This window comes from Gamsiella multidivaricata (genome assembly GCF_025024155.1).
Source record: "Gamsiella multidivaricata strain RSA 2152 chromosome Unknown BC939scaffold_8, whole genome shotgun sequence".
Lineage (NCBI taxonomy): Eukaryota > Fungi > Mortierellomycota > Mortierellomycetes > Mortierellales > Mortierellaceae > Gamsiella > Gamsiella multidivaricata.
Genome location: NW_026251716.1, coordinates 337,000 through 364,710, shown reverse-complemented (window position 1 = coordinate 364,710; position 27,711 = coordinate 337,000). Strand labels below are relative to the sequence as shown.

General features: G+C 49.2%; 9 protein-coding genes across 9 annotated transcripts; 3 read left to right on the top strand and 6 right to left on the bottom strand.

Annotated features, from left to right (window-relative positions):
- Positions 1-1,985: 1,985 nt before the first annotated feature.
- On the bottom strand, positions 1,986-6,235 carry BC939DRAFT_440059 (uncharacterized protein). Its single transcript, XM_051554032.1, has 7 exons — positions 4,954-6,235; positions 4,609-4,870; positions 4,430-4,523; positions 3,319-4,340; positions 3,139-3,221; positions 2,891-3,040; positions 1,986-2,785 (listed from the first exon to the last, which is right to left on the bottom strand). Exons 1-7 carry the CDS (start codon positions 5,999-6,001, stop codon positions 2,133-2,135), a joined length of 3,312 nt encoding a protein of 1,103 aa, XP_051416062.1. The 5' UTR covers positions 6,002-6,235; the 3' UTR covers positions 1,986-2,132.
- Positions 6,236-6,617: 382 nt separating this feature from the next.
- Positions 6,618-8,516, top strand: BC939DRAFT_303973 (translation initiation factor eIF 4e-like domain-containing protein). The gene is made up of 6 exons (XM_051551406.1): positions 6,618-6,781; positions 6,913-7,086; positions 7,192-7,264; positions 7,433-7,655; positions 8,144-8,299; positions 8,396-8,516. The coding sequence occupies exons 2-6, from the start codon at positions 6,914-6,916 to the stop codon at positions 8,425-8,427; spliced, it is 657 nt and encodes a 218-aa protein (XP_051416061.1). The 5' UTR covers positions 6,618-6,781; position 6,913; the 3' UTR covers positions 8,428-8,516.
- Positions 8,476-10,768, bottom strand: BC939DRAFT_304052 (DNA polymerase III, clamp loader complex, gamma/delta/delta subunit). Its single transcript, XM_051551408.1, has 7 exons — positions 10,501-10,768; positions 10,292-10,414; positions 10,123-10,194; positions 9,669-10,033; positions 9,312-9,576; positions 9,089-9,221; positions 8,476-8,989 (listed from the first exon to the last, which is right to left on the bottom strand). Exons 1-7 carry the CDS (start codon positions 10,533-10,535, stop codon positions 8,630-8,632), a joined length of 1,353 nt encoding a protein of 450 aa, XP_051416060.1. The 5' UTR covers positions 10,536-10,768; the 3' UTR covers positions 8,476-8,629.
- On the bottom strand, positions 10,476-11,422 carry BC939DRAFT_304070 (uncharacterized protein). The gene is made up of 4 exons (XM_051551409.1): positions 11,289-11,422; positions 11,155-11,191; positions 11,016-11,076; positions 10,476-10,914 (listed from the first exon to the last, which is right to left on the bottom strand). The coding sequence occupies exons 1-4, from the start codon at positions 11,386-11,388 to the stop codon at positions 10,621-10,623; spliced, it is 492 nt and encodes a 163-aa protein (XP_051416059.1). The 5' UTR covers positions 11,389-11,422; the 3' UTR covers positions 10,476-10,620.
- A 774-nt stretch (positions 11,423-12,196) lies between these two features.
- BC939DRAFT_440045 (aldehyde dehydrogenase, dimeric NADP-preferring) lies at positions 12,197-14,299 on the top strand. The gene is made up of 7 exons (XM_051554031.1): positions 12,197-12,358; positions 12,451-12,520; positions 12,628-12,835; positions 12,952-12,986; positions 13,082-13,873; positions 13,966-14,025; positions 14,119-14,299. Exons 1-7 carry the CDS (start codon positions 12,320-12,322, stop codon positions 14,238-14,240), a joined length of 1,326 nt encoding a protein of 441 aa, XP_051416058.1. The 5' UTR covers positions 12,197-12,319; the 3' UTR covers positions 14,241-14,299.
- A 1,456-nt stretch (positions 14,300-15,755) lies between these two features.
- BC939DRAFT_440043 (Tim17/Tim22/Tim23/Pmp24 family-domain-containing protein) lies at positions 15,756-16,960 on the bottom strand. Its single transcript, XM_051554030.1, has 3 exons — positions 16,593-16,960; positions 16,266-16,471; positions 15,756-16,145 (listed from the first exon to the last, which is right to left on the bottom strand). The coding sequence occupies exons 1-3, from the start codon at positions 16,717-16,719 to the stop codon at positions 15,987-15,989; spliced, it is 492 nt and encodes a 163-aa protein (XP_051416057.1). The 5' UTR covers positions 16,720-16,960; the 3' UTR covers positions 15,756-15,986.
- A 183-nt stretch (positions 16,961-17,143) lies between these two features.
- Positions 17,144-18,933, bottom strand: BC939DRAFT_392954 (uncharacterized protein; the record flags this gene model as incomplete). The annotated part of the gene is made up of 2 exons (XM_051552063.1): positions 17,144-18,429; positions 18,528-18,933. 2 exons carry the CDS (start codon positions 18,931-18,933, stop codon positions 17,144-17,146), a joined length of 1,692 nt encoding a protein of 563 aa, XP_051416056.1.
- A 2,179-nt stretch (positions 18,934-21,112) lies between these two features.
- BC939DRAFT_440041 (uncharacterized protein) lies at positions 21,113-23,375 on the top strand. Its single transcript, XM_051554029.1, has one exon. It carries the CDS (start codon positions 21,240-21,242, stop codon positions 23,187-23,189), a length of 1,950 nt encoding a protein of 649 aa, XP_051416055.1. The 5' UTR covers positions 21,113-21,239; the 3' UTR covers positions 23,190-23,375.
- Positions 23,376-23,655: 280 nt separating this feature from the next.
- BC939DRAFT_489979 (uncharacterized protein) lies at positions 23,656-27,537 on the bottom strand (the record flags this gene model as incomplete). The annotated part of the gene is made up of 3 exons (XM_051559433.1): positions 26,694-27,537; positions 25,711-25,816; positions 23,656-25,535 (listed from the first exon to the last, which is right to left on the bottom strand). Exons 1-3 carry the CDS (start codon positions 27,300-27,302, stop codon positions 23,656-23,658), a joined length of 2,595 nt encoding a protein of 864 aa, XP_051416054.1. The 5' UTR covers positions 27,303-27,537.
- Positions 27,538-27,711: the final 174 nt, after the last annotated feature.

Genomic DNA, 27,711 nt, shown 5'->3' with positions numbered 1-27,711 from the left:
AACGAGACAAGAACAAGTAATAGTAACAGCAGGGAAGAAGAGCGAGGAAAAAGAACGCAGACACGCACAGCGGAGACAATGGTACTCTTTTGCTGCAGCACGCTTGTAGGCAATGGCTGCTGGAGACACCTCAAAGCGACCCTTATCTGTTCGGACCAAACTATCCACTTTGAAACACTCGTTGCTGGATAGACCCCTTCAATAGCTGATTTACGATCTACAGTTTGATGCTCCTGTGCCTGGATCAAATAAAGGAATATCATCCACTGCAGCCACTAGCGGTTGACAGACTGGCACAAGCCCTGTAACGCACATCAGCAAATGCGCCAAAAGAGAATGCTACAAGTAACAGCACCCGTGGGGACCTAATAGAGCCCCACCGTTGACACCCTGCAGCCTATTCTGCAGTGCAGCCTTGTGTGACCACAAAAAATAAACCACCGATCCCAGGATCAGAGTCATCAGCAATGAGAATCGCGGCAGGTGGCAATGGGCAACAGCAGCCCTGCCGCTCTCCATGCTAACGCAGACCAAGATGTTCTGTGGAAAGCATGGAATGGGTCCCATCGTCGTCTTTGGCCCTTCTGGTCACTGCCTGTGCGGTCCACGCGTATGTGGCCTATGCATTTGATTCTTGATATAATTGGAGCTCTTTGTTTACAGCCTAAATTTGTGGTCCAAGCACTGCACTCCCAAAAGAGGCTGTGGATTTGGCTGGTGCAACGACCATCATTGGGCCAAGGGCAGGTATCGCTTGTGTTCTTCTTTCAGCGCATCGATATGTCTTTTTGCTTTTCTGTATTTCGACAACTCATTTATTGTCTATGACCTATCCACTGCGCTCTATATAACAAGACGTGCAATGAAGACTGGTTATGCAGGGGAACCGAAAACGGTATGCCTCTTCCGCAGTAGACTCCTGGCCACAATGGAGACCAACGAGGCAGAGTTGGTCAGAACGGAATCTAGAGAAGAAGGAAAGGATGACAGGTAAAGAAGAAGAAAAAAAATTAAAAAAATACAAAAAATACAAAAAATACAAAAAATAAAAAAAAGTTACCCAAGATGGATGGCAGCTTCTTTGTAGCATGCAGTGATGAAGTGTGCCTTGCATACATACGACATCAACCGACATATTGTAGATGAAATAAAAATTGGCCCAGAATGGCATGTTTAGCCGAGAACTTAATTTCTCCACAGCGAGAAAACAGAGCAAATCAGAGCTGTGCGCAACACCCAAACTATTCGAGTGTACACTCCACTCGCTTCCTTTTGCCTCTCGCTCTTTTCCATTATTTTTTTGTTTCTGGTTTCTGAGAAATAAATATACTCGTTTCTTATCCTGAGATTTCACCCTTGATGCGATGGAGAGGTCTATCTCCATTAAAGAAACTTAATCGTGAGTAATTCAGTATCCAGTCAAACCTGTCCCACTCAAAGAACTTTATTGAAAAGCCGTGAGCCTTACCTTCTTAGGCTTTGTGGCCCACTTACACGGCCGAGTGACCCCATAACACAACAGTTCTTCCGCTTTTGGTCCTGTGGAGGACCAAATTTTAAGGTTCGTTGTAATATTTCGCATTTTTCGAGGCCTAACTACCTACAATAAAATCCTATCAGACCCGTCCGGAGCCGCTCCGCCGGCCACCTTGTCTCGCACCCACCAACCTCAAATAGCTGTGAACCCGAACTTACAGTACCCACTTATCCCCCATTGCAACTTCATGAGTCAAAACTTAGGTCGTCGGAACAAGGGATGGCCCAACCTATGCACACCAATTCAGTTTCTTTTTTTGCAGTACACGCTTGCTTTGGCATGCATGCGTGCACGCAGTCAAATGCCGGGTATGCAAGCCGTATAAACGTCTACATTTCAGAGTACTGATGTGCGTTGTAGAGAGCTCACTCTCTCATTTTCTGCATCAACAAGTGGCACTAGAATTTCATGAATCTCAAATTGCAACTAAGCATCTAGATCGAGGTTCATTTGTTTGTGTTTAATACTGTACATGGCTAGGTGTAGGTTAATAATAACCCAACTATTATAGTGGGAAATGATGTAGTATCGCAAACAGCACATCAAATACAAAATAAATAAATAAATAAAGCAATAGTACAAAGGTGTCACGCGTCTATGGTTTTCGTTCTGCCAGGAACGGATGCTTTAACGCCTCTTCGGCCGTGGCTCTCTCTGCTGGGTTCAATGCCATCAAGCGCAGTAGGAGACTCAGCGCCTGCTCGAGATCTTCTTGAGAGTCCCATCCGACGATTTTCCGCCTGACCTTGGCAGTGTCGCCGCTGCTGCCAGTAGCCTCACCCACCTTCACGCCATTGGAATTCGTTTTCTCATGGCCTTGCGCAGCTCCCTCAACTACTGGTCCTCCGGCCTTGCTGCGATTCCTTTGTTCCTCCACTTTCACACAGGCTTCAGTACTTGTTTCTGGTACGAGCAGCTCATGAAGGGGTGTATTTTCAGTATTTGGCAGGTCTTCATCGTAAAATTGAGGCGAGCCTGGGTCCACTCCAACAGCATCAGCCGGATCCGCTGTACCCTGCGCAACACCCTGCGTTTGTTGTGCATGAGACGTGGAATGTTGCTGGTCCTGGGGGTTTATGGACAAGGTTGGAGGATCCACAGACGTTTCAGCAGCAGCACGGCGGCGTTCAGATCTTGAAAGGTACCCTTCTGGGGGAGCGAATCGCCCTGGATGTAATAGTTGACAGACCCGAACTAGTGAGATACCGTGGTCCTTGACAGAAGGCACGTTCGTGAGGAAAGTCCGATCTAAAGCATTCATGATGAGAATTAAGGGAAAAGTTAAACAGGAAAGTCGACCTGACACAGACGAGGCTACTAAGAAAGCATTAACTTGTCGCATTGTTGACTTACTCATCGATGCAGCGGCCCTTTCCAGCTCGAATTTACCAAACAAGACTCCGATTTCAAGCAATGCTTCAGCATCGTCATTAGAGTTAAAAAACGGAAACCTTCCCGTCAAGAACGAGATCAAGATCACACCGACGGACCAAATATCCAGCGCTATTAAAATAAAGATACATATTATAAGATGTGAGATGAAGATGTCTGGTTTTGGCCCTTACAGGAAAAGGTATATAGACTGGCCTTATGCCACTTACCGACTGTTTGACGAATGTGCTTAAACAGTATTTCAGGAGAACGAAAGCCCTTGGTCCCTGCGCGGTTGACTCTAATATGGGGCCTATGATTTCAACATATATATATATATATAAGAAAAATCAGTATGGTAAAGCTTCCACGGACCCGTGATGCGATTGCCTTCTGCGTTGCCTGCATACCTAGGATCTTTCCTGAAAACTCTAGGCTCGCGTTTCCCCATCATAGCTGACGTAGTTGGGTTCAATGTTGATATATATGCTCCTTTTGTCGCAGGCCTTGGTCGCGCATGATTTATCATACTGGGCATCTTTGAGGGCGGCAGGGCAGCTACGCCATGAGCTGCAACATTGGTTGAAACCTTGGTTTCGTGAACCAAAGGCTGTACAGCCGTAGCATTAAGCGGGTTGGTGATTCGCTGGGATGGTTGTAGGGCTACAGCATAAACCGGATTGTTGTTTGGCTGACTTGCGGACTGAGAACCCGCCATGGCGGACAGGCTGTTGTTTCGCTGACTCAAGGGTTGGTGAGGTGAGACAGTAGGAGTATTGTTGGTTCGCTGAATCAAGTGTTGAGTGCTAACTGCGAATGGGTTATTGCTTCGCTGAATCAAGTGCTGAGAGTCAGTAGCCGGTGGGGCATTGATTCCTGAAATCGATGGCTGAGGGGCCACGACAGCGAGAGGACCACTGTTTCGCCGAATTGAGTATTGAGAATCAAACGCAGCTGGGTCGTTAGTTCGTGGAGTCGATGTCTCGGGTGTCACAACAGTGAGTGGGTCATTGATTCGATGACCCGCCGTTGGTGTTGCAAAGATGGCCGGCTTGGAGACTGAGGTTGACGCTGGTGTAACGATAGCGGATGCCCCTGATGAAGACTTTGAACTTGCCGAAGCAGCCTGCTTGTTTTCCAGCTGAGATGACTGAGTTTTCGTCTGTTGCAAAATATTATGTAAAGTTTTTGAGCTCTTTGTTCCTCTACTCATCGAAATGGGTCTTGCCTGAGCCTCTGGCGGCCACGGATCCTCTCTGTGAGCCAAGCCGAAATCAACGACGACGCCTGTCCTTTTCACTGTGTCGTACAGAAAGTTGCTAGGCTTGATATCTCGGTGAATGATCCCTTTCGAATGGACATGTGCAAGTCCTTTTAGTAGAGCGCGAAGGTAACAGCGAATGTCGTCCATGGGTAAACGGCGGTAGTATTGCTGAAGGTTACAAAAGGTCAACGGTTCAGCTTAAACGATTTGTCCAGCATTCAAGCTCTTGATAGAATGTCCACTGATACCAAACGTACCCGAAAGTCGCTGTGCTCAATATAAGGCAGGACAATGATGACTTGATCCATGAACCGGGTGGCTGTAATAAGTGGAACTACGTTCTTATGACCACTATGAGACGCGAGAAAACAGAGAGTGAGAAGATGCCTAGTGGGGGCGCAAGATAATCTACAGTCATGCTCTGTGCAGCCGTTACCTGAGATCGTGAAGAATTGCAATCTCGTTCTCTATCCGTGTAGGGCTGCTGGTGACATAGATACGCTTGATTGCGACCACTTTTCCTCCTTCCGATTTACCAGGCCTTGTTACCGTAGGCGAATTACCTTTTGAGTTGCTGGTCACATCCTTCGTATCAGTTCCCTTTGCGGTAGGTATCTCTTCCAGACTGTAATCCCAGTCTGAGTTGTCGTACTTGTCGTATTCCAGGTCGATTGCCTTATATACCGAGCTGAATGTGCCTACACATCATACAGATTCGTGCGTAAGTACTGGATAAAGACGGTCTTAAATGGTGAGCACATTGCATTGGCTAGTACGGTACCTTCACCAATCTTGCCAAGAAGTTTAAATTTTCCTTGAAGGGTTTGGAATCCTTGCTCGAAGTCCCGCATCTCCCTCAACATGTACTCCGAGGCAGCGCACGGTTGATCATCGTCGTTGATGTCAATGTCATGGTAACGTTCCTCCTGCTGATTGTCGTCTTCGCCTTTGATTGCCAAGTCAGGGTCACCCACAAATCTTTCAGTCACCCCTTGGTGAGTAGTAGACAGTTCTGCTGCAGTCTCATATTTCGTCCGCACGATCGTATTGTTTGCATCTGCTTTCTCGACTTCCGTATCTTTTATGGGTGAATTCCACGATACTACAACGCGTGATTGCGTAGGCAGCTCGGGAGTTTCAATATCCATATTTTCTTCCTGATGTAACTCATTTCGCTCGTCTCGGGCAGATCGAGAGGACGACCTGTACGAGGTCTGGCATGAGTCTATGTTCGCGTCAGCCCCGATTTTCCCTTCCTGCTCCTGTGACGGGTCATATATGCTATTGGAGTCCTTGCTTGATCTCCTAACAATTCTGTCCAAGTGATTCCTGGAGGCATGAGTGATTCGTCGTTGCTTCAGTGGCGTGTCCTGGCTGTGACCTGTACGTTCCTCCAAAGGTCGTTTGGCGGGGCTGAGGGGTATTGAAACAATTAATCGAGCCTGTGTATGAGGGTCGGCATTTGTGCTGGAGTATTGTTGCGCCACTGTTTCTTCTTTGTAGTCCTCCTCACGAACATCAACTCCGTTGGCTGCAGTGATGCCCTGGTGCTGTTGTAGATCCCGCTTCGATTCATGCCTCGTGAGACCGTGTGTAAGAGTTGATAGTGGATTGTCTCTTCTGGAGCGCGATATAGGCATGGGCGATGGTGATTTCGGCTCGTAGAGTATCGGAGCTATGGTTGGTGCTTTCGGTGCCCGGGGGGTTGTGATTTTGAAGCCTTCATCTGGACCTCGTTCGTCCTGGTGTGCGCCTGTGGCCTTCGATGTGGGCGTCCGGGGCGTCGAAGGCAGCGAGGGATCCTGCGCCATATACCTAGGCCGCGACATGGAGCTCTGGGGGTTGTACAGCTAGTGAAGTAGTCGCTATCCACCGCTTCAATTTGAATTGAGGCGAGGAGTAATAGAGACGCTTTTTTAGGGGAAGGTTTAAGGTGTGTGTTGAGGGCGAAGCATGGCCAGTTTGGTTTTGTGCTTCCGCTTGCGGCTCCGTCGTCCTGCTCTGCGTCTGTTACTCCTGGTTCCCCGGGTCCGAATGAGAATGTGGAGGAACCTTAGTGATGGTGGGGTTTAGCTACAGAGTGGAGTGGAGCTGTTTGTATTTGGGCCTGGGCGATGTGTTCACGTGACTTATTTACCCGGTTTTCAGTAGCCCTGCATGTGGTCAATTGGATGGATCACAATGCCATGGAACCTCGCTTGGTATCACCGGCCAGGTGCAAAGAGGAGCTCCGCTCTCACTCTGGCAGTCGTAAAAATCGCTTAGCGGCAAGGTTGTAAAGTTCTTGAGGCCCCGGAACGCTGCAAGCATGTATCTCCATATCCTCTATATGAGCTCTCATACCACCCGTTCTGTCGGCTGTAAGACCAGAGCGAAGAAGGTAAGAGACCCTTGGGGTGGATAGGTTTAACTGGTCCATACCCATACCTCGCTCGCTTCTTCCTCCCATTCGTCCATCCCGGCGCCCATCTCATAGCCTCACTTCTTGGGCCCATCTTTCCCTCCCTCCCTCCCTCTCTCCTCTCTCCTTCACTCCCTTTTGCTCTCCTTCTCATCCCCATTCATCTCCCATTGAATCTGCTTAGCTTCGTCTTTGAGAATCATTCCCAGTATGTTGCCGACCCTCCGCTCCTGGAAAGATCAGTCCTGCAGCAACATGCACCATTGTCCATGCTAACCCAAATACTGCTACTCTCCCATCCTCTCCGCTCTACTTGCTACGTTGTTCCCGCACTCTTAGAATGCCATCATCAGTTGTTTTCCAGCAGGGCAGTGTTGAAGCCATGGCCCCTGCTTCACCCCGAGGAGCAGACAATGGGGAGTCCAAGAGCCCCTCTGGATCAGAGAACGGAGTCTCTGCCGCGGTCGCAGTTCCCATTCCCCTCAAGAACGAATGGGTGTTTTGGCACGATAAGTACGTCCTTGTTACCCTTCCAGTCTTCTCTTCCCTTCTCTAGTCGTCCTAGGCCATTATATTCAGCATAGTACCTTACTCTCCTTCTTCCGCTTTTCTTGATAGGTTCGTTGCTAATGCGACCCCTGCTGAATACACCGAGAATCTCAGGGAGATTGCCGATGTCAACACTGTCCAGGTACGGTGAGCCATTATTATCAATGCCGACATTATGGCACCATGTTCGACTGCGGGAATGTGGCCATCATTAGAACTTTAGTCGTCGTCTCAATTCTGTCTAACACAACAGAACTCCGTTTCGCCACTGCGGGGTGTTTTTTTATTATTTTTTCTATACATGGCGTAGTCCTTTTGGTCAGTGTATAATAACATCACGGGCCCTGAGCGCTTGTCGTTGCGATGCTCGCTTCACTTTATCCACAAGGGCGTCAAGCCCCTGTGGGAGGATCCCAAGAATGAGCACGGAGGCGCATGGAACTTCAGGACAGCCAAGGGTGACACGGCGTACGTCTGGCGCGAGTTGTTGATGGCCCTCATCGGAGAACAATTCGAGGACACCATCGCCAAAGGTAAAGGGCTGTGTTCATTTACTACCTCATGCTTATGACCGTAGGAACCCCCAAGCTGAGTGAACGGCGCACATGGAGAAGCCCAGGAATATGCCCACTTTCACTCAGCAGCCTATCAACTCACGCAGTGGATGGCGCCAAAGCCGAGCGGATCATTCTTTCCAGCACTCGGCAGTATCTTTCTCTTCAATTCAGGAACGAGGGGTTTTTGAGTTTTTGTTTCAGGAGGCATCAGCACCAAGGATATGATGTGCTCAACACCTTTTTTTCCACAACGTAATTTTTACGGAGCACAAAAAGGGGTGCCAACAGAAGAGCACTGACGTTTGTTGACTCCAGCGCACCGTGTGCATGGGAAGGACCCATTCATCTGCGGAGCACAGAAATACAGGAACATCTGGAGGCTTTTGCCGACACTCATCACATACACATGGACATCGACAACGACGGTATGAACTCACAGTTGCTTTTCTTAAATGTATAACCAGACGATCAAATCTTCGGATTGTCAGTGTCGGCGCGCTGGAGCTCGGACATCTTCCAGATCTGGAACATGGACTCGTCATTGAAGGAGAACGCTACGGTTATGGACAAGGTGGGCGAGATTCTCAAGGGCGTCCAAATTCAGTCGCCCTTTTACAAAGGTACGTGTCATCGAAGGACTGATGCCGCCCTCTTTCTCTCCACCTCGCCCGTCGGAGGACCACATTCTCATACGAATTTTTCTGAATATTATATAGCCCACAAGGACCATGACCATTTCAAGATGTAAAGATGCTTTCTGTTCTTGATAGAAAGACCAGCCTCTTGTATCAGCCCTTTCACCTGCCTTGGCCTTCAGGATACCTCATTTATCGTCGTACCATCAACACTCCACTCACTTGAGCAATGCATATAAAGTTGTTGGCACACTAAGTGAATAAAACCACTTGTTTAAAGCTCAAGTCACTATGGTACATGTATATTGTGCGCCTCTACAAATGCCACTGTCCATCCTCACCAAGTTTCATGACCGGGAACTCGCCCAAAAATTTCCGCTTCTTGAGACCCTTTGGGAGGTACTCCTGGTCGATCTTCGCGCCCTCTGGATAACTTGGGTTGTACTTGTACTCTTGTCCGTATCCAAGATCCTTCATCAGGGTTGTTGGTGCGTTTCTCAGGTGGATCGGCACTGGATAGGCAAACTCTTCAGACACCGTTTGTTTGATGAGCCCGTACGCTTTATAGACGTCAACGGACTTCTTGGCCCTAGCCATGTATGCCACACAATGAGCCAGGTTTACATCACACTCTGGCATCCCAATCATCTGGCACGCTTGATATGTGGCAACGGCCTATGCATGGCAAGCAATAAAAACGAAGATACGGTTATTAGCGTCCGTTATAAAAGATCGTCTCTGCCTCTCGAAGCAGATTGTAATTTATGCACGTACCATTGGCAAGGCAGAGGAGTCTGCCATCCCGATATCCTCAGATGCCATGCGAATCAACCTGCGAGCAATGTAAAGCGGCTCCTCTCCCGCTACGAGCATGCGGCCCAACCAATACAAGGCAGCATCGGCGTCTCTATCAGAACATAAAAGGCATCATGTCAGCTTTCTGACATAAAGGTCGTTTACAATATACGTCAATAACTTCTATTAAAAGTACACATACCCCCCACGGACCGACTTGTGCATTGCACTGATCAGATTGTAATGCTCGTCTCCTTGTCTGTCGTATTGAAGATGCGTCTTCTGGAATGCGTTCTTGACGGCCTCTGCTGTAAGTTTAACCGATATAAGTTTATCGAGAACGCCTGGTGAGCTGGTACTTTTTGATGGCGATACATCCTGTTTGTAATTCTGCTCTACGTTGTCCGACAATATCAAAGTGGAAAGTGCTTGGATTGCAATTTCCAGAGTATTAATTGCAGATCGTCCTACAAAAATGGAATAGAAAGGTCTTTAAGAACCGCTTTTGGAGGGGCATCCTAACCTGCCATCGGGTACATAATGAATATCAGACACGTACCATCTCCGTCGCTCAGATCGATGAGCCACTTCACAGCCTCAGGCTCTATTGTCTCGTCAATCCAATCATCAATCGACTTTTCATCCTTGCCTATCGTTGTCGAGTAGCGGTCCAATTCCACTGGTGTCATTTCCTCTCGCGCCATCTCCAATATGTCGCGCCATTTGATCCGCGCTGCTCTCCTGATCATCCGATCCATGCCGTCCTCCATTGACAACTTTTCGAGGGTCAACACTCGACATCTGGACAGCAGCGCATTATTGATCCTGAAGCTAGGATTCTCAGTTGTAGCCCCTATCAATGTGATAGTTCCCTTTTCGATAAACGGCAAGAAAATATCCTGCTGTGCTTTGGTAAATCGATGGCTAAAAGAAGTAGATACAGATAAGTGATTAACTATGCAGACAGAATCATTCAGAATGCGATTTGCACTGGCAACACAAAGGTCACCTACATCTCGTCCAAAAATATGATTGTGCGCTGTCTTGCAAGCTGGAATAGATTCTTGGCATCCTCGAATGCTTTCCTATATTAATGACGTATACAATGCCTCGGTATTAGTCGCAATTGTCAAGAAACGAGCCGGAAACCCCGTTGCCGAATGTCCGGCTACAGTTGTGTACCTGAGATCTGCGACGTTATGCGTTGTTGCCCCCATCTCCTTGAACTGCGCTTTTGTTGTTTGTGCAATAATACGGGCCAGTGTCGTCTTGCCGACTCCGCAAGGCCCCCATAAAATGATGGATCTATAAAAATCGATATGCGTGTTAGCATTGTCGCTCATAGGAAGTACGTACGATAATATTCAGAAAAATGACAAGATTACACTTACGGGACAGAATCCTGAAGCACAAGTGCCCTAAGCATGCCTCCTGGACCAACCAACTCCTTTTGTCCAATGTAATCGTCCAGAGTGTTCGGTCGTGCTATTTTGTCCGACGGAACTACTGCGTCAGTCCTGTTTCCCTGTTCTTGATGGAACCCTTGTTTGGCTCTGTATCAAGATACAGCGCAGCGCAAACATACCTCGTTCAGCAAGAGGCATGGCTCGCAGCACTGCAGCATTTGCTTTTTCCTTCCTGCTCTGTTGCTGGTGTTCAACGAGCGTAGGTGAATGCAAGAATGATGATGGTCTGTATTCCTTGTCGTTCCCGTTCGATCTGTTTTCAATAAATGGATTTGATGTGTCCATGCTTTCGAATTCCTCGATCTCCCCGTATTTCCGTTTGCCCGCTGTCTGTTGCAACTGCATAATCCATGGAACAGAGTGTCAACATCGTTATTAGCGGTAAAAAAGAACAATAGAACATAAATCCAATGCAAAATTCAAGGGATAAGAACCGTTACCATGGCCTCGGCGACACTCTCCATGCCCGAGCATTCATTATCCAAATGGTTGTTCACGAACCTATCCCACAAATGAACATCGTGTTTGTCAATCAAGAGCACAGTAGCATGAACAGAGGCTGGATCGTGGCAAAATTACCACTCTGGAATCGATTTTTCGCATATCGGGCATGGCACTACAAAAAAAAGCAAGGTAGTAAGGATCAGCCTGTTTGCCTTTGGAATCGCACACATCGTCTAGCACTGCGACAGACAGAATGAGCACCACCATACCAAGACTTGAGACTGATGAGGATACAGAAGAACCCTGTCTCTGTGGTGTTGACGGCGAAGGTGCGGTTCTCTTGGCTTTTGGTGTGCTGAATGGGTTCATTGCAGATTCTTGGTGTACTTGAATGAGAGTGAATGGGAAGCAACATAATTTGAACTCAGTCTTGTTCTGCTACATAAAATATATCAATTTTATTCTCTCAGCGTTGCTTAAGCCATGAAACAGAATGGTGCCTGCACTTCTCCTACGCCAAAAAGGCGAAGCATAGTGCCTGAAGATCTACTAGGCATCAGCAAACTTTTTTATCAGATAGACGCGAAAAAGAACACCTATAAGCTTCTCAAACCGATAGAGAATGAACAGGAGTGCGAGCAACGTCCAGTCATTTGCTATTCGTCTGTTCCGCTTTAATGAAAACGATAACCGGATACGCGCGCATTTGAGTAGGAAGAGGATTCGTATGCTGATGTGAAGAAGCGTAGGAAAGGTAGCCAGAAAACTACTTTAGGGACGGTGCGAACGAATCATAGGTTGCGCCGATAAGGGCACATCCATCCTCCTTCCCCACGGCTCACAGCATGACGCTTGAACGATGCTCCTGTACAGCGCGGCGGAGGGAACTGACCGCATTTGTTTCCCACAACTCGGGTGCAGTACGTCTCCCCCATCGTGCATAACCAGCCGCAACCGGTTCTTTGTGGTCAGGGTCCTGTATTGCTTGTAGCCAGTCGTATGCAGCAGTATGTGATCGGCGCATACGATCATCTCGGGTAGACTATCACTTCAGCCTAGAAGGGAGCAAAATAAAGACTGTCGTGTCGATTGCAAGGCCGTCATACCCGCTACTCCGAGCAGCAAAAACAGCTAGCGAAAGACATGTCTGGTTCTGGGATGCCTTCTTTCTTGCTCTCGCCCGACTCGATAACGTGCCGATCGCTTCGCATAAATTGAGTGCGGGGACGGCTTCCGCTTCTCCTTTCTTCTCTTCACTTAACCCTTCTGCGCTCTCTTCCCAAGACACATTATTACCATCATGTCAGTCGAACACACCCCTATCAGCTCTATCCCAAAGGTACCGAAACAAGCGGTCTTCTCGCCAGTTCTTTTGCAAGCGAACGTTGTGGTTAACTGGATATTCTGTTGTCTTGTATGGAACAACTGTAGATTGTTGCCGACATGCGTGCTTCTTTCCTCACCCATCGCACCCAGTCCCTCGATTTCCGCAAGGAGCAACGTAAGGAAGCCAGTCGAGGATTGACACTTACTCATAGATCAAAGTGTATCAGTGACGCAGAACAGCATCTCTCACCACTTGGCCATTCAATTGACATTCCTTTCTAGTGCGGGCATTGGTTCGAGGCGCAACCGAGTGTACGGACGAGTTAGTAGCGGCCATCCAAAGCGACTTGGGCCGCACCAAGGACTTTGAGGTCCCAAGCTTCATCAAGGCCACCAACTCTACTATTGATAACCTCGAGGCCTATACGCAGAACCAATCCGCGAAGGGTCTCAAGGAGGGAGATGATTGCTACGTTCGTCTAGCACCTCTGTAAGTAACCAGATCGACATCGTCAGTCTCTACTCACAATCTTATACATACATTGTTCGGCCGAGAATTGACGTATACATCTGGGGTTGAACCTTCTACATCTCGGCAAATTATAGAGGCACGGTACTCATCATTGGCACTTGGAACTTCCGTAAGCGTCCTTAAAAAAAAGTATTAGTTGGTATCAAGTCCTCGATCTTAGCGCGATTCGCACTTACATATTTCTTCTTCTATCTTGGCCATCAGCCATCAACCTGGTTCTTGCACCATTGGTAGGAGCCATTGCGGCTGGGAATACGTGCGTTGTTAAGCCCTCCGAGGTGGCCCCCCATTCCGCTGTGGCTCTGACTAAACTCCTCACCAAATACATGGACCCCGGAGTTGTCACTGTCGTCAACGGAGGCAGTGACGAGACGACAGAACTGCTCAAGGAGCGCTTCGATCACATTTTTTATACTGGAAGTACTCCGATTGGCAAGGTGATTATGGCTGCCGCTGCCAAGCACTTGACGCCTGTCACCTTGGAGCTGGGTGGCAAAAGCCCAACAATCATCACGGAACAGACAAACCTTCCCAAGGCTGCTCAGAGAATCGCGTACTGGAAAACGCTCAATTGTGGGCAGGTTTGCCTGTCGGTCGACTATGTCATTTGCCCCAAGCACTTGCAGGAGGAACTGATTAAAAATATTATTGGCGTCTGGCGACACCTCTTTGGGCCTGACTTCAAAGCTTCGCCGAATTACCCCAAGATCATCAACAAGCGTCAACATGAAAGACTGGAGAAGCTACAAAAGGCGGTCAAGGAGCAGAACAAGGTCGTGTTTGGCGGTAAATCGGATCCAGAGACGCTGTTTATGGAGCCGACCATCGTTACGGATGTATCACTCCAGGATGACATCATGAAGGACGAGATCTTTGGACCGATTCTGCCTTTTATTGCGTGTGATGATTTGAGCGGTGCGATCGACATCATCAACAAGCAGGAACACCCACTGTGTCTGAACATCTTTACGGAGAATAAAGAGGAGATCGAGAGAGGTATGCAATCGCTCTCTTTCCTCTCGACTGCATTCACTGCCGCTTCAGTTACGCTAACGTGTGCTGTCCTTTACTTTTCTTTGTCTCGATAGTGTTCAGAGAGACGCGCTCTGGTTCTTACAATGTCAATGATGTCGCAGCTGTTTACACAAGTAAGTCATCTTTATTGTCATAACGTCTTTCGTGTCTTCTCACGCAAAGCAACTTTCTTAACTGCATGTACGTATCGTCTTCGTTTTCATTAGATCACTCGTTGCCATTCGGAGGCGTTGGCCATTCTGGCATGGGAAGCTACCACGGCAAGTTCTCGGTCGAGACCTTTTCTCACAAGCGCTCTGTCACCGTCCGCTCCCAGGCGCACCTGTAAACTAGTTCGATACATCGAAGCATATTACTGGCATAAAGTATTTATGCAAGCGTTTCTGCTCTTGAAAATAAAGTTGTACGTACGCCATGTTGAGAATATCCCTATTTTGATAAATACGGAGGACACCGCACCTCATATACGACAACACCAACCAATCAATCAACTTGCTGGAAGTCACCTCTCTGCTGAAGTTTGATTGACAGAAGGTCCGACAACCGCTGACCACAACTTAATATCTTTGAAGGAGCATCGACTGCACGTGAGGAGAAAGTGCAGCGGGTTATTATTATTCGGAACATGAACCAGCACTATCGATGCAGTCCAACGATGCCGACTATTGAGACTACTGCTGGGGAACCCAAATTCAGCGCGGTATTCCAGCGGCCGTAGTTACAACGCCTGCTGGGGACGAGACTCCCTCACGACCATGACTACTCCTGCGCCCCTTGATTTTGCTGAAATTCTGTAACCGGCCCCTGATCATCGAACCAAACATCAGCAGCAGCGTCGTGTGTTGTATTTTATTATTTTTTATTTTAGTTTTTTTTTCTTCACACACGCTGCTGCTGCGCCCAAAATACCCTCCACTGGGACAACCCAGATGGCCTGGACATGCTTCCACCACCTGACCTCGCCCTGTAAAATCACCCTCATTGGTTCACCTCCTCCGCACAGCCTTCCCATGCGCCTAGATATCTCTCTGATATTTTGCAGAATGTATTGAGCCAGCGTCGATTGGAACGACCCACCTCAATAAACACCACCCTTCCATAAGGAAATGGGATCTGGCTCATACTACATGTTTGTGGTTGTAGCACCCACGGACCTGGTACCATCCAAGAGCACTCTCGTCTAAATAGGTAACATGTAGTCTTTTTGTCCGAATAAACCAAGAACCCACCCTATAACACTCACAGTTCCGAACCTACTGCAGAAAGTCATGTAATTATTCGTATGCTACACCGTTGAGTTTGTCGCATTGGGTATGAAATCTGGAGAGCATTGCTATATAAATACAGGTACGTCTTCTAATTGGACTTGAACACCCATTATCTTCACTATCGTAGATACCGTATTCCTATCTATTTCCCTTGAAAACGACATATTAATCGTCATGCCAAAACTCACGATTACTGATTATCTAGCGTGGGCAGTCAGAACAAAAAAAAAAACTTTAACGTGAACAAGAGGCATAGGCGGCTGCTAGGCGTGTATGCAGCGATTCTAAAACAGCTCCATAGCCTGGAAATATCAGACCCGTGGCAATTCTTCCCGATGGTCTGATCCGGCGGCTCGGTGGAGTACGGCTTATGGCAATCGGTTCCTCAAGAGCTGTCCGCACACTAGAGAGCCTTTCTACGTGATACACGATACGGTATCTGTTGGAAGTCACGGGTGCGGCCCGGAATCGGGACGTGGGATTGGTCAGTTGTTATCGTCGCCCTGTATGCTATTCGAGAGACCCGCTATCGCTACTTCCACCTTACTCTGCACAGCATGATCTGGGAGGTCATATTCGTGTTAATAAATGAATGTTACTTCACTACTCGCCTAGTTTTATTGTCTATGAAGATGAGGTGCAAGTATGGGAAATAATATAGAAGTACAGGATAAAAAAAAAAGAGTAGAGTATGGTTACGATAAGTTATGCAGCCGCCAGAGTGTTGAAATGGAGGAAGAATGGACCCGTGCAAAAAGAAAGAAAGACAGGAAAGATAAAGTGGAGAGCTGCAGGTCGTTCGCCGCTTAATCCGAGTGCCTCATCCAGTAATCGATTGCTGTCGAAAAGGCCGCAAATCCTGCACATCCAAATGCTGAAGCCTTTGCGCCTCCCTTCGCCGCCAGGACTCCTCCTGTAAAGCAACCGGCTGCTGCACCATTGTAGATATCGTTCTTTGCACGGTACTAAGCATCAATAGTCAACAATGAAGAGAATGGTACGATTAGCAATCAGATCATCAGTTCCACCTACTTGCCATGCTCAGTCAGTACTATGACCAGAGCAGTACAGACACGGGGACTTACGCCTTCGATAAAACATTCACTGGACGAGAAGATTGCGGCAACGACAGCAAAGTTCTTTGCGGACGAGTACGATCGGTTACCCATATCCTTCAGCATGATCTTCATCTGCTCCTTTGTCGAGAGTTCTTGCAGCGCTGGCGTCAGTTGTGGGCCCGCAAACTCAAACGACGACATGACGATACCGAACACTCCTCCCAGTGCGAATCCTATCATTGCGATCCATTAAGATGAAGACGGTCAGACCTCTACTGCATGAAAACAAAAACGTCGACTTCATGGATCCTACAGCGGAATACGATACTGTTGTTCGAAAAGCATAATTCGTACCTGTGACACCGCCAAAGACAAACTTGAAAGGACAGTTCTCACGGAACACAGAGTTGAAGAGTGCAACCTGCTGGGGCGAAGCTCCGCCGGGCTGGGTGGGCTGCTGTGGCATAGGGTTCATGTTCATGTCTGGATTGTGTGCGGTATAAAGGGGGGAGAGAAGATCCGGGTATTTTTCGTAGACAGGTCCTGGCTGTGAAGTAAGAAGAGTTGTAGCTGGATAGGAGGGTTGACGTATCTCCGAGGCGCTGTGTTCCTGAGTTGACTGATCCTGATCTTGAGAGTAGGTTGTGGTAGACTATAACAGTATATGTCGAAGCGGGTGGAGGAAAGAGGATGAGCTTGACCTGAGGGGCTTAGATGCACGTCCAAACACAAACAGTCAGATCCCACTTCCGCTTTTGGATAAAACGGTAAAATGGCGCAGTCTAGAGACACGAATGGAGACCAAGCAAAAATCATGTTTATTTTCGTCGGTGTAAGTGTACATGTGGGAGGGAGGGGAAAGCATTACAGGAAGGCGGTTAGATAAAAAGAAGAGTGCTGATGCTTTAGTACGGTGTGGCCGAAGACACGGGTGATTTGCGCTGACTGGGCGAGGGACCAGTATCGTCTTGACTATCATCTGCTGACGACGACGGTGTAGGGGTTGGATATGCTGATACGGATTCATAGGTACTGATGCTGGCAGGATTCATCGGATCACTCCTAATTGCTGAGATTGACATAGTTTCGATCGCCGGCGGCGCTGTCGTCTTTGGCATAGGTGTCGTGTGAGTCGAGTAATATGGTTGAGTCTTTGCGCACTTGAGTTCCTTCTCCTGGCCTTCCCAGATGACTTCATTCTTGCTATTCCTCAGCAGGCATGGATTAAGCTTTTCCTGCAATGCTCGACCTCGCTTGATCAGCTCTGCGCTCGTAGCCAGGTTCGCCCAGAGGTCCAACACAGGCAGAGAGTCCCAGTCTGGCAATCGACGGTTCGGAAGATCGTCCAGCAATCTCTCACTGTCTGTCATCAATGGGACCAAAAACGTGCCTGCACTATTTCTCTGCTGCTTGGTATGGGTGCCCCACTCCAGGTGGTTGGTTGAGAATGATGTGAAGTTGAAAAAATTGGGATACAACATTACATAGCCGCGCATGTAAATCATCTCGATGAACAGTTTCTTCCACGAGTTCGACCACCGGTTCGTCCTGGAGTTGGGGATCTGTACAGACTGGAGACTGGTCTTGTTCCACTCAATATCCAGCAAGCGATCCGCGACATACTCATGGAACTCCCGCCAGTGCTCTGGGAAGTAAACTGCTCCCCAACTACAAGGAAGCTGCAATAAAAATGGTGTTCTGAGCTCATACTCGGGCGTCTCGATGAATATGTCCTCTGGGTTGAAGGGTGCGCGTCCTGCGAGATGGGTCTCCACGAATTTTTGAGAGTACATGCTGACGCCGAACATGCGTTGGTATAAATAGTTGTCAGGCGAGTAGCGGTACTTGAGGATGTTGTACTTGATCCAAACATAAAACAATGGAGACACTTCCACATCATCCTCTAATAGCACGGCGTACTCATCGTTTCCTTGAGGGTACCACGCCTCGACAACAGCCAACATGAGTCCTCCTCGTCGAACCCGGTGGCGCATGAACTTTTCGCCAAAATCCCACTGGAAGGAGCCAGCCATCTGAAGTGTCACGCGGTCTGCCTCTGCATCCATGTTGAGGGTCAGAGATACCCTGTCATTCAGGTAGTGGGCATGCGACAGTGAGCGAAGAAGACGAATGCATGACCCAGGGCGATTGTTCGTGATGACAACCAACTTGACCTCGGGGGTATTCCAGTCTATGGCGGCGTAGCGAGAGGGGGGGGAAATGTTAGACACTTGATCCAACGCCGATCAAAGAAATAAAAAACATTCATTAGGGATCAACAGGGCTTACTCTCAAGCGCCTGGATGGGAAGATCAGGCAGCCACCCGACATGCTCTATATCTTCAGGCATCAAAGCGATAGCTGGGACTTTTGCACGCGCCTGCGCAGTCGCCAAACCCTCTGTGAACACTGAGTCTGGCTCGTTCAGGTAAAAGATGACCCTCGGCCCGAGTGAGTTGATAAGATGGAAGGTGTTGACAGAGACGTCGGCAGCAAGCCTGGCTGACTCCAATGCTGTTCTCCTGAGTGGTACATGCGTGAGTCGCAGATCGTAAACGCCTACATGGCACCCTTCCGAGGGCAAAAGTCGTGCAAAATCCTTGCGTCCAAGCCCTTGCGCAGATCCAGCTACAGCAACGTGAACTGAGATATCGGGCGAAAGGCTCCAACGGCAGATGAGGTCCTTGAGCAACATGGCCTCGTCGTGACTGAATAAAAAGATGGTGACAATAGCCAGTCTCTCATGCTGAGAGACAAGCGCTCTGCCTCTTTCGATCCATCCCTGCCAAACTGCACTCTCTTTGTAAAGCTGTTGGATGCTGTTGCAGAAGGTTGGTGGCTGGTCCTTCTTCCTGATATCTCCCCAGGTAGCTAAATTCCGTGGATCATTGGCGACGACAATGGACGGGACGGATCCATAGTAGCGGAGTAGGGTGCTGAGGTATATGCTAAGTGGCGCCTTTCCTGACATTGCCCAGGGCTCAAGACTCAATAATTCCAGAGTCTCGGTCCTGCCGAACCAAATATCTGTCAACATGTCGACAGTCTCTGTTGCCCTGACCTGTCCACGACCGTCTTTTTCTGGCAGGCACTTGATGTCAACCTCACTATCGAGGACATCTTCCGGTGCGGTCAAAAACATAGCACCATGGCTTCCAAGCAATGCCCGCGAGTACTCTGGAGTGTGTGCCAGGCGAAGAAGGGTCCCAAGATAGCTCTTTCCGGGGATGACGCCGTTTTCCAGCATGAGGAAGAACTCGGATGAGGCCTGGCGCGCAACGCTCCACCAGGGATCGCTCGATGAGAAGACGCGCATCTTGACGCGTTGATCCTGCTCATCCTCTTCTTCTTCATTCGCTGCTTCCTGAGGCTCCAAGTTGCCATTGAAAGATGAGACGATCTCTTCTGCTGCAGTGATATCCTGGTCCTCTGCAACAGCAATCCAAATCGCCTGGGGTTGGTCTGTCTGGGTCAATAATGCGCGGATCTGATTCGACAAGCTGTCACCAAAGTTTTGGGGATGGATGATGACGGTAACTGGGGCGGTTCCATCCTCGTTCAGCATGAACTTTGAGGGAAGGCGGTAGAGTTCCTGATAGCTGTGCCGCATTGGCCGCCTCTGTTCCAGCAGGGCGAGCGGATCAGGATTATAGACTTGACCCCCATTAGAGGACTCCGATACGATATCTATTGATCGGCGTGCATGAGGGCGGGAGAGCATCAAATGAGATAGAAAAGAAAGATGCGTAGGGTCAATAGAATGAATTGTGAAAGTGAGCAGTAGACTGAACTTTCCATGGAAGAGGAACAAATGCAGAAGAGCATCTATGGGGTAGTTGGGCGGTGCGATGATATTTGAAGAAGTGTGTACCTGGATAGTAGATGTCATTGGATTGTGAGCCTGAGAAGAGGACGGACGAGAAGAAAAGAAGGGCGGTGATGGCGATGACCAGGAGGATGGCGACCCTTGATGAGAGCGTGCGGATCAGCTTGGCGATCAGGTACCTGGCGGATCTAGACCAGGCAGGTGCTGCTGTTGTGGGACCGGAGTGTGGGGGCAGCATCCGGCAGAGAAGGGTACAAAGAGGAAGTACAGAATAGACAAGTATACCAGGGGAGCAACCAAACTGCGGGATACTAAATAATAAAGGAGGGGAGAGGAATGAGGAGGTGGAGCTGATTGCTGATGATTCTAATTGGTGGTTGATGGTCGATGGGCAGTGTGAAAAGTCGTTAAAGGTGTGCAAAAGAACTGAACACTAATAGCGCGTGCGTTATATTGCAACGACAGCGTTGTTATAAAGGAGAGGGGGGTGAGACCGAGGGAAAGATGATGGTGAAGAACTGATCAAGTGGGTAAGTGGATGATGGGTCTAAAACAAGATGGAGTGGGTAGGGATCATCATCATCATCATCATCAAAAGGATGGAGTATGCGTGTGTAACAACAAGTGGAGAAGAGGACAACCAAAAAAAGCAAACACCCGGCAAGGATGGCGATAGTCTACCGGGGGGAAAGGTGGAAATATGGACGGCAGTGGGAGTGAGGAGAGAAAGGGGAAAGGAGGAGATGGGATTGAAAGAGGAATCCAAGGATGCCACTGCCAACGGAAAATAAGAAAGAATCTGGCTAAAGTACCCCGAAACAGAACACAAATAAGAGTGCGAAGTCCAATTGTCACGGTAGCCTATTGGTCTCATTTATTTACACCGCGCCTGGAACTTCCACATCAGGTCCCCTCTTCAGGAGCCATACGTACAAGGTACACCATGCTGTACGTGGCCATGGACGTCTTCATCCCGCATCCCGCTTTCTTTCCCTGTCCTTTGATGGCAGTCGACTGCGGTTCATCTTCTTGCGCTCATAAAAATAGGCTATTTTTTGTTCCACTCCTCTTCCTTTTTTTTTTAATCATTTCCCACCACTTGGAAGTCCACTCGTCTTTCTCGTCAGTCTTTTTATTCCCTTGTTCACACTACTCAAGTGTCCTGCTTGTCCTGCATGCACTTGTCCTCGTCCTCCTCTACCAGTCCGCACACACTGCCTATCTCGCTTCTATCTCTTCAAGACTCCTCCGCCTCAGATCCAGCCCTTTCCTCTTCCTTCCACTCTTCTCCGCAGACAGGATGTAGCCGCTTGCTTCCCGAAGAATGTCTCCAGGAGATCTTTGTCTATCTCGCTAGAGATCTCTCAGCGCTCTATTCCTTACTTCTCGTCTCAAAGACCTTCTTCCGCATTGCTATGCCGCTCCTCTATGCGAGCCCGTTCGATCTGCTAGAGTCCAACCAAGCATGGTCCTCTCAGGAGCGCACAAAACGACATGCCTCATTGCTCTATCTCCTCTTAAACTGCTGCTCAACCGGCCCCAACGATCGCGAGCTCCTCCCGAACGAGCCACCAGTGAGCCATCATCCCTTCTGGGTGGATCTGCCGCCGGTCTGCACTGCTTTTGAAGCTGCCCATGAATCCCTCAAAAGGCCCTTGGTTGACTACCTCTCAGCGTACCATCACCACTTTTTGTGCATGAACCTCTCAAGCACTTTTCGCATCCTGTTCCCGAACATCCAGCGGTACTCACCACCGTCACTGGTCCCACCATCACTCTTGTCTACCAATGTGAAACATGAAGAATACAGGCAACAAAGGCAACAAACACTCACAAACACGACTATCACCATGTTTACGCGCAACGAGATCGAGCGGAAACTATTACTCCATCGGCCAGAGTGTATCCGGACCATCTCCCTACCGATTCAGCGTTTGGTCGCATTCCAGTCGATCGGCTCAAAGCTCTCAGGCCTCGTCCGGTTCGAACTCTATGGAATCAGCTGGCACTTCAATCTCGATCCAGCAATCGAATTCTTGCAGGAACACTCTCGGCTCTTTGGCACGATCCGCGAGCTCAAAATGGCGGGACCTAATGATGTAAGAGTTATGCAGAAACCGACTCTGCATAAGATCATCAAATTGATCAAGCATCCCAAAGTAATCGATCTCTCGAGATACAAGGAGGCAACCAGGGACCTCAACACCTTCGAATTTCAAGACATCAGCAGTTTGGAGCAATTGTTGTTTGATCTCGATTTCGTTCCGGCGCCGCAGTCGCCTGCTCCAGCGCACCAGAACACCGATGCTACCCAGACCCAGACACTATCCTTCGTAGGAACGACTGCGGCGCCGCCCCGAATTTCAGACGCAGGGTTGGTGACACAAAACGATCGTGCACTTGACCTAATCAGACGCTGCGCCAATCTGAGGACCCTTCACATCGGAGTCCAGAACTCAACTGCATTCTCATGGGCTGTGGACCGCTACAACGCCGATCCCTCGTCACTGCAATCGATCAAGGTCCTGCACTTGTCATCTCACCGACCTACGACGGCCAAGCAGTTGGTCCAAGACTGCGCCTATGCCTTCCGAGACTCTCTCGAGGACCTGAAGGGCGTTGCTCTTAAGCTGTCTGCTGTGGTTCCCTCGCCCTCAGAAACCTGGTTTGGTTGGTCTTGGACTCTGGGCCGATTGACGACTCTGAGCCTGAAAGGCGAGCTGGCCGTTTGGTTCGACATGGAATCACTGGCCTACTGTCCGAAACTGACGGAGCTGAACCTGACTCTGCATCCGTACTCGCCTCCGCGGGTGGATCATTTGGAGAAGGTGGTCATGGCCCCGCATTTAAAAGTACTCTCATTGGTCGGGAGATGGATTTTGACGGATAGGGTCATGGATAAACTGGGAGGAGGTTTGGAACAATTGCAGAGATTGGTAGTGGATAAGTGCGATTCGGACGCATTGACAGTCGATGGATTTATACGTGGATTGGACAAGATGAGGGCTCTGAGAGTCGTGGAGATAGAACTTGGTGAGCGCACGGAGGAAGTTATACGGGAATGTCGAGCAACACAGACAGGACTAGGCATCCATGTGCGACTGAACGATCTTTTGTCTGGTTAAGTAAAGAGTGCAACTCTCAATCACTGACAAGCATGGGAAGGGCCGAAAAGCTGATAGCGATAAGACAGCTTTGAATAAAACAATGTAGGATCCTCATTTTTGATCGTTACCGTTGCGACTGGTGCTCGCAACTGGTTCTCGCGACTGGATACAACATCCTCATCCTGTCTGTCCATTTTCACCTCGACCTCCTACAGAGGCTCCATCATCATCGAAAGCACTCTCAGAGTCCCCGCCACCGTTATCAGCACCGAAACTCTCATCTGTTATTGCCGAGGTTCTGTCATGTTCAGCTACACGGCTGTCGAGCCTTAAAGATGAGGTAGCGTGCACAATGAGCGAACGCAAACACGCGACCGATAGCAAAAATCTAAATGAAAGTGCGACATAAACAGGCCCCTTCTTTCGGCAGCTGCCCAGTATTATCTTCAAATCTACGTTTATTGTTCTGAATGCAGGGACCCATCTACTGATTCAAGCTTTCGACATACCGCTTCGCCTCTTCAGGGTATGCCGCAAAGAGTGTGTCCTTCAGCCATTGCACATACTCCATGCCGCTCTCCAGGGAAGGCTCAGCGCGTGGCAAGAGCGAGCCCAGGTCCTCTGTGCGTCTCTTGAGCCCGTTCGCAAAGCCCATGCTGAGTTTCAAGAACGCTGGCACTGCGGTCTGGTTATAACTGATCGTGGATGAGTAGCCGACATTGCTGACTCCGCCGACTGACACCCCGATGCTCGAGGTCAAGTCCACGTTCACGATCGTGCCCGTCAGTACACCCAAGTTGGCAGGCAAGAACGTTGTCACCATGAACACACCAAATTGGAAACCCGTGGGCGCCTGAAGGATCAGCGCAGGTGATGGGAGTGTGCTTCCGACAGGGATCGAGAACGCCGTGTTGGCCTTGATGGCTCCAAAGAAATTCTCGCGCCAGAAGACTTGTGCAGAGATATCGTTGATCGAAAGCGATGTCTGGAGAGGGTTGAGCACCGATACCGTCAAGGGAATCTGGCGGTTGCCAATGACGCTTCCGATGCTTGGTTGGCCATCGCCACTAACAATCAGTCGTGGAGCAGGAATGATACCTGGGACTTTGGTTTTCATCGAAAGAGCTTCCATTACTGGCGCCATGGACGTGATTGAGGTCGATTGAGCGTCTCCAGTAATGACGCAATCAAAGGTAGCGCCCGCGACGAATTGAGAGAAGAACATGTCGCGGAACGCTGGATCCGAGGGGTGAAAACGGACCTGAGCGATCAAAGTTGTCAAGCCCGGCGCGAACTTGAGGTTGGGGAGAATAACGTCTCCCATGACACCACTCATACCACCGGCGATACCACTGATCTGCAAGTTCACTGGACCAGCATCGACCGAGAAGATGGAGGGATTGTTGATGCCGACGTTGGCAGACAGGGTAACATACTCTGTCGATCCGGCAATTACTGTCACGTTGGATATCGTTGGGGAGACCGAAGCGAAACCGATGCCCTTCAAGGCGATTGTGGAAGCGAAAGGAACCTTGAGACGAACAATGCCCATGGGGGTCGTGGCAACAGAATCCGCGCTACCCTTGATGTCGAAACCAGAGTCTAAGTTTTGAACAACGTCAGTCAAAAATGCCTGGAACGCCTCGTGTGCGTCCTCCTTGACGTTCAGGGGGGAGGGAGGCAGTGTGAACACAATCTTGTTGTTCTTCATATCAGATGTGGTTTGGTTCCACACAGCGGTCGTCAAATCCGCAAGAGGTGTGCCCTTGTAGATCAGCGTCATTGTGGCATTCGCGAGCTCAGTGATGTTGAGAGAAATGTTGAAAGGTAATTTGAAGACAGCAGATACCGAGTTCGAGTTGGCAGTGGGTGCCCATGGCGCCTCAGGACGGACGATCAAACCCATATCCTGAATATCCAAACCCTGGATGACGTTCAGGGGCTCAGGCGAGACGAGAGGGACGGTCATCTTGGTAGCCAGGATGGCCGAGGTCAACCAAGAGACAGCGTTGACGCCGTCAGGGAAGACAGAGACACCCGTAGCAGAGGCTGGAGTGACAACGCCGTTCAGATAATTGGACATGAGTAGAGACAGCTCCTGGAGGTGGACTGGTTCTGTTTGCTTTAGAAGGGTTCCCTCAAGGTTCAAGATCATGGGCTGTCCGCCGACGAGGGTGACATTCTTGGCGACCACACGTCCGAGGTACGCGGTCTCGAAGTTCATGTCAAGAGTAATGGTGCCGAGAGTCATTCCAATAGGTGAGGGATTGGCAATTGAGGCCTGGATGGCGACAAGGGCGCCGTCGGGAGCATCTGCGGGCAGATCGAACTTGAGGATCTTCAAGTTGGAGAAGTTACTCAGACCTACAATGTTACGTGAGGCAAAAACGTACGCATCAGATGTATGTACGGCATTTATCAGCGTAGCCGGGATTATGTAAACAATGGCATAACTCAATTTAGCAATCTCAACGGTTGCACGAGCTTGTATGTGCATAGGTTGACTTTCTTGCGGGGGTAATTTGAATTGAAAACATACCATTCATGTTCAGCACCTTGTTGACCTCGAGATCCTTGATTGTCTGCCCCAGGGTCTTGAGGGTGGCCTTGCTGGTCAGGGTCCATGCGAAGCCATCGGAAGCCAGCTATACCAGATGATTGGATGCACATGTGCCAGTTAGCCTATCTAGCTCATTGATTACATTTTCAGGAACAAGGGTAGGCCGCGGGGAAGAGTGTCGGACTCATAGCAGCAGAGCCAGAGCCAGAGCCAGAGCCAGAGCCAGAGCCAGAGCCAGAGCCAGAGCCGTTTCCAGTCTCCGCTCCGGCATCTCCACATTGCTCAGCACCCCTATACAGCCAATGCTATTGGTGAATTCTACTTTGTGTGGGGATTTTATCGATGCAGCCCGTCTGTTTAAAGTGAACCTGGTGCTCTCCACACCTGACCCCACTTCTTTCTCATCCTCCACATCCATCTAGCGCGCCAAACACGCGGTTCTCATAGAACTTAAACTGCGCTATACGGACTGTATGGTACAGTACATGGAGACTGAGGGACACCACAAAAACCATATCAAGTGTGTTTTCTGTTTGTGAGCCTTGGAGAAAGACAAAACAGACACTTTAAGAGTCAGCAACCGTGTTCTCGTCCTTTATCCTCTATCGCTGTAACACTTCCCAGGGAATGCGTCCCCCTCGCATGTCATCCGTATTCCTATTACGCGCGTCCTTTAGTCCTCTTCGTTACCTTGCTGTGCAACGGTTGCTTCTTCAAGTGAGAAGAAGCCTCCCTTGTCACCCACTGCCGATGCATCCAGAACACGGTTCTGGATCTTTCTTTTTTTTTTGTGTTTCTTCTCCAACGCACATAGCATTGAGAGCCATAAACATTATTCGCGGGCACATGCCCGCGGAAACAAAGCACCTTATTCATGCCGCATCTTTCGCCTTTCCCAGTGCCTTTCCATTAACTGTAATAGTTCAATCGAGAAAAAAAAAAAAAAAAAAAAAAAAGCTTACCATATCCTTAGCAAAGGCCGCAAAGGCATTCTTATCCTCAATCGTGAACCCAGTAACCTGCATAATGTCTCCCTTGCCACCCTTGACATGCACAGGATTCAAGCTCATGGATCCAATAAGCTGTTCCTGCCAATGAACCATCACCGGCTCTGTAAACTCCATATCTGCGGAAAAGATCTTTGGAATCCCTCCGACCTCCGCAGACACCGAGACTGTGAGGGCGGATTCCCCGGGGTTGGTCATGTTCAGCTGCATGATCTGCATGGTAGACGAATTGAGCAGGGACTGGGCCACCTTGGGCAGGATAACAAAGATCAAGAGAGGGATGAACGCTGCCAGAAAGATGACTGTGCCAATAGCGCACCGGACGATCACTCTTTTGCGTCGGTAGAATGGCTTCTGTTGTGGTTTATGTGCCGACTCGTATTCGTAGTCCTTGAAGGACTCGTGGTCGTCGTTGTCGTTAACAGTGTAGTCATGGGGCCGCTTCTCACTGTGGGGCAAGTGATACTCATTGTCGTCTGTGATGCTGTTGTACTCGGCCTCTGCGTCAGTATAAGGGGGTTGTTTCTCGGTGAGCTCCGCAAGAGAGGTTTTAGAAGAGGGCATGGTGAAGGGAATGGATCATTAAAGGGTGGGGAGCACAGTCGAATAGTAGGGTATGTGGATTGACGACCTTTAGGCAGGAGGTGGAGGAGGTGTGAAGGGATCAAAGGAGAGGTCGAGGAACTCTTTGATACTGCTGATTGCTCCAGCTACAGGAAGGGAAGGTGTCGTGAAGAAGGAGTGGGTGCGGAGGGTAGGAAAAGGAAGAAGACGAAGTGGAAGAGTAGAAGAGGGGAGGGGAGAGCAGAAGAGTCCAAGGAAGGCAGCTACACGGCAGCGGACACTTAAAAGGCGCCATTGACACGCCAACGGACGGCAGTTGCGCATTTGCATGCGAAGGCCATTGCAAACGCCCCAGGGGCAACCAGCACTTGGGGTGTACAAATTGAATATAGAGCTCAAACATACTGGC

Coding starts and splice junctions, on each gene's coding strand:
- BC939DRAFT_440059 (XM_051554032.1), bottom strand. CDS start 6,001: ATGTCGCGGCCTAGGTATATGGCGCAGGATCCCTCGCTGCCTTCGACG. Junction 3,222..3,318: donor GTTTTCAGGAAAGATCCTAG/GTATGCAGGCAA, acceptor TTGAAATCATAG/GCCCCATATTAGAGTCAACC. Junction 3,041..3,138: donor GCACATTCGTCAAACAGTCG/GTAAGTGGCATA, acceptor TTATTTTAATAG/CGCTGGATATTTGGTCCGTC.
- BC939DRAFT_303973 (XM_051551406.1), top strand. CDS start 6,914: ATGCCATCATCAGTTGTTTTCCAGCAGGGCAGTGTTGAAGCCATGGCC. Junction 7,087..7,191: donor TGGGTGTTTTGGCACGATAA/GTACGTCCTTGT, acceptor TTTTCTTGATAG/GTTCGTTGCTAATGCGACCC. Junction 7,656..8,143: donor CGAGGACACCATCGCCAAAG/GTAAAGGGCTGT, acceptor ATGTATAACCAG/ACGATCAAATCTTCGGATTG.
- BC939DRAFT_304052 (XM_051551408.1), bottom strand. CDS start 10,535: ATGCTTAGGGCACTTGTGCTTCAGGATTCTGTCCC. Junction 10,415..10,500: donor GTGCTTCAGGATTCTGTCCC/GTAAGTGTAATC, acceptor CGATTTTTATAG/ATCCATCATTTTATGGGGGC. Junction 9,222..9,311: donor CACAAGTCGGTCCGTGGGGG/GTATGTGTACTT, acceptor ATGTTCTGATAG/AGACGCCGATGCTGCCTTGT.
- BC939DRAFT_304070 (XM_051551409.1), bottom strand. CDS start 11,388: ATGAACCCATTCAGCACACCAAAAGCCAAGAGAACCGCACCTTCGCCG. Junction 11,077..11,154: donor GAAAAATCGATTCCAGAGTG/GTAATTTTGCCA, acceptor TTTGTGGGATAG/GTTCGTGAACAACCATTTGG. Junction 10,915..11,015: donor AGAGTGTCGCCGAGGCCATG/GTAACGGTTCTT, acceptor TGGATTATGCAG/TTGCAACAGACAGCGGGCAA.
- BC939DRAFT_440045 (XM_051554031.1), top strand. CDS start 12,320: ATGTCAGTCGAACACACCCCTATCAGCTCTATCCCAAAG. Junction 12,359..12,450: donor CTATCAGCTCTATCCCAAAG/GTACCGAAACAA, acceptor GAACAACTGTAG/ATTGTTGCCGACATGCGTGC. Junction 14,026..14,118: donor TGTCGCAGCTGTTTACACAA/GTAAGTCATCTT, acceptor CGTTTTCATTAG/ATCACTCGTTGCCATTCGGA.
- BC939DRAFT_440043 (XM_051554030.1), bottom strand. CDS start 16,719: ATGAACATGAACCCTATGCCACAGCAGCCCACCCAGCCCGGCGGAGCT. Junction 16,472..16,592: donor TGTCTTTGGCGGTGTCACAG/GTACGAATTATG, acceptor TCGCAATGATAG/GATTCGCACTGGGAGGAGTG. Junction 16,146..16,265: donor GTGAATGTTTTATCGAAGGC/GTAAGTCCCCGT, acceptor ATTGATGCTTAG/TACCGTGCAAAGAACGATAT.
- BC939DRAFT_440041 (XM_051554029.1), top strand. CDS start 21,240: ATGCACTTGTCCTCGTCCTCCTCTACCAGTCCGCACACACTGCCTATC.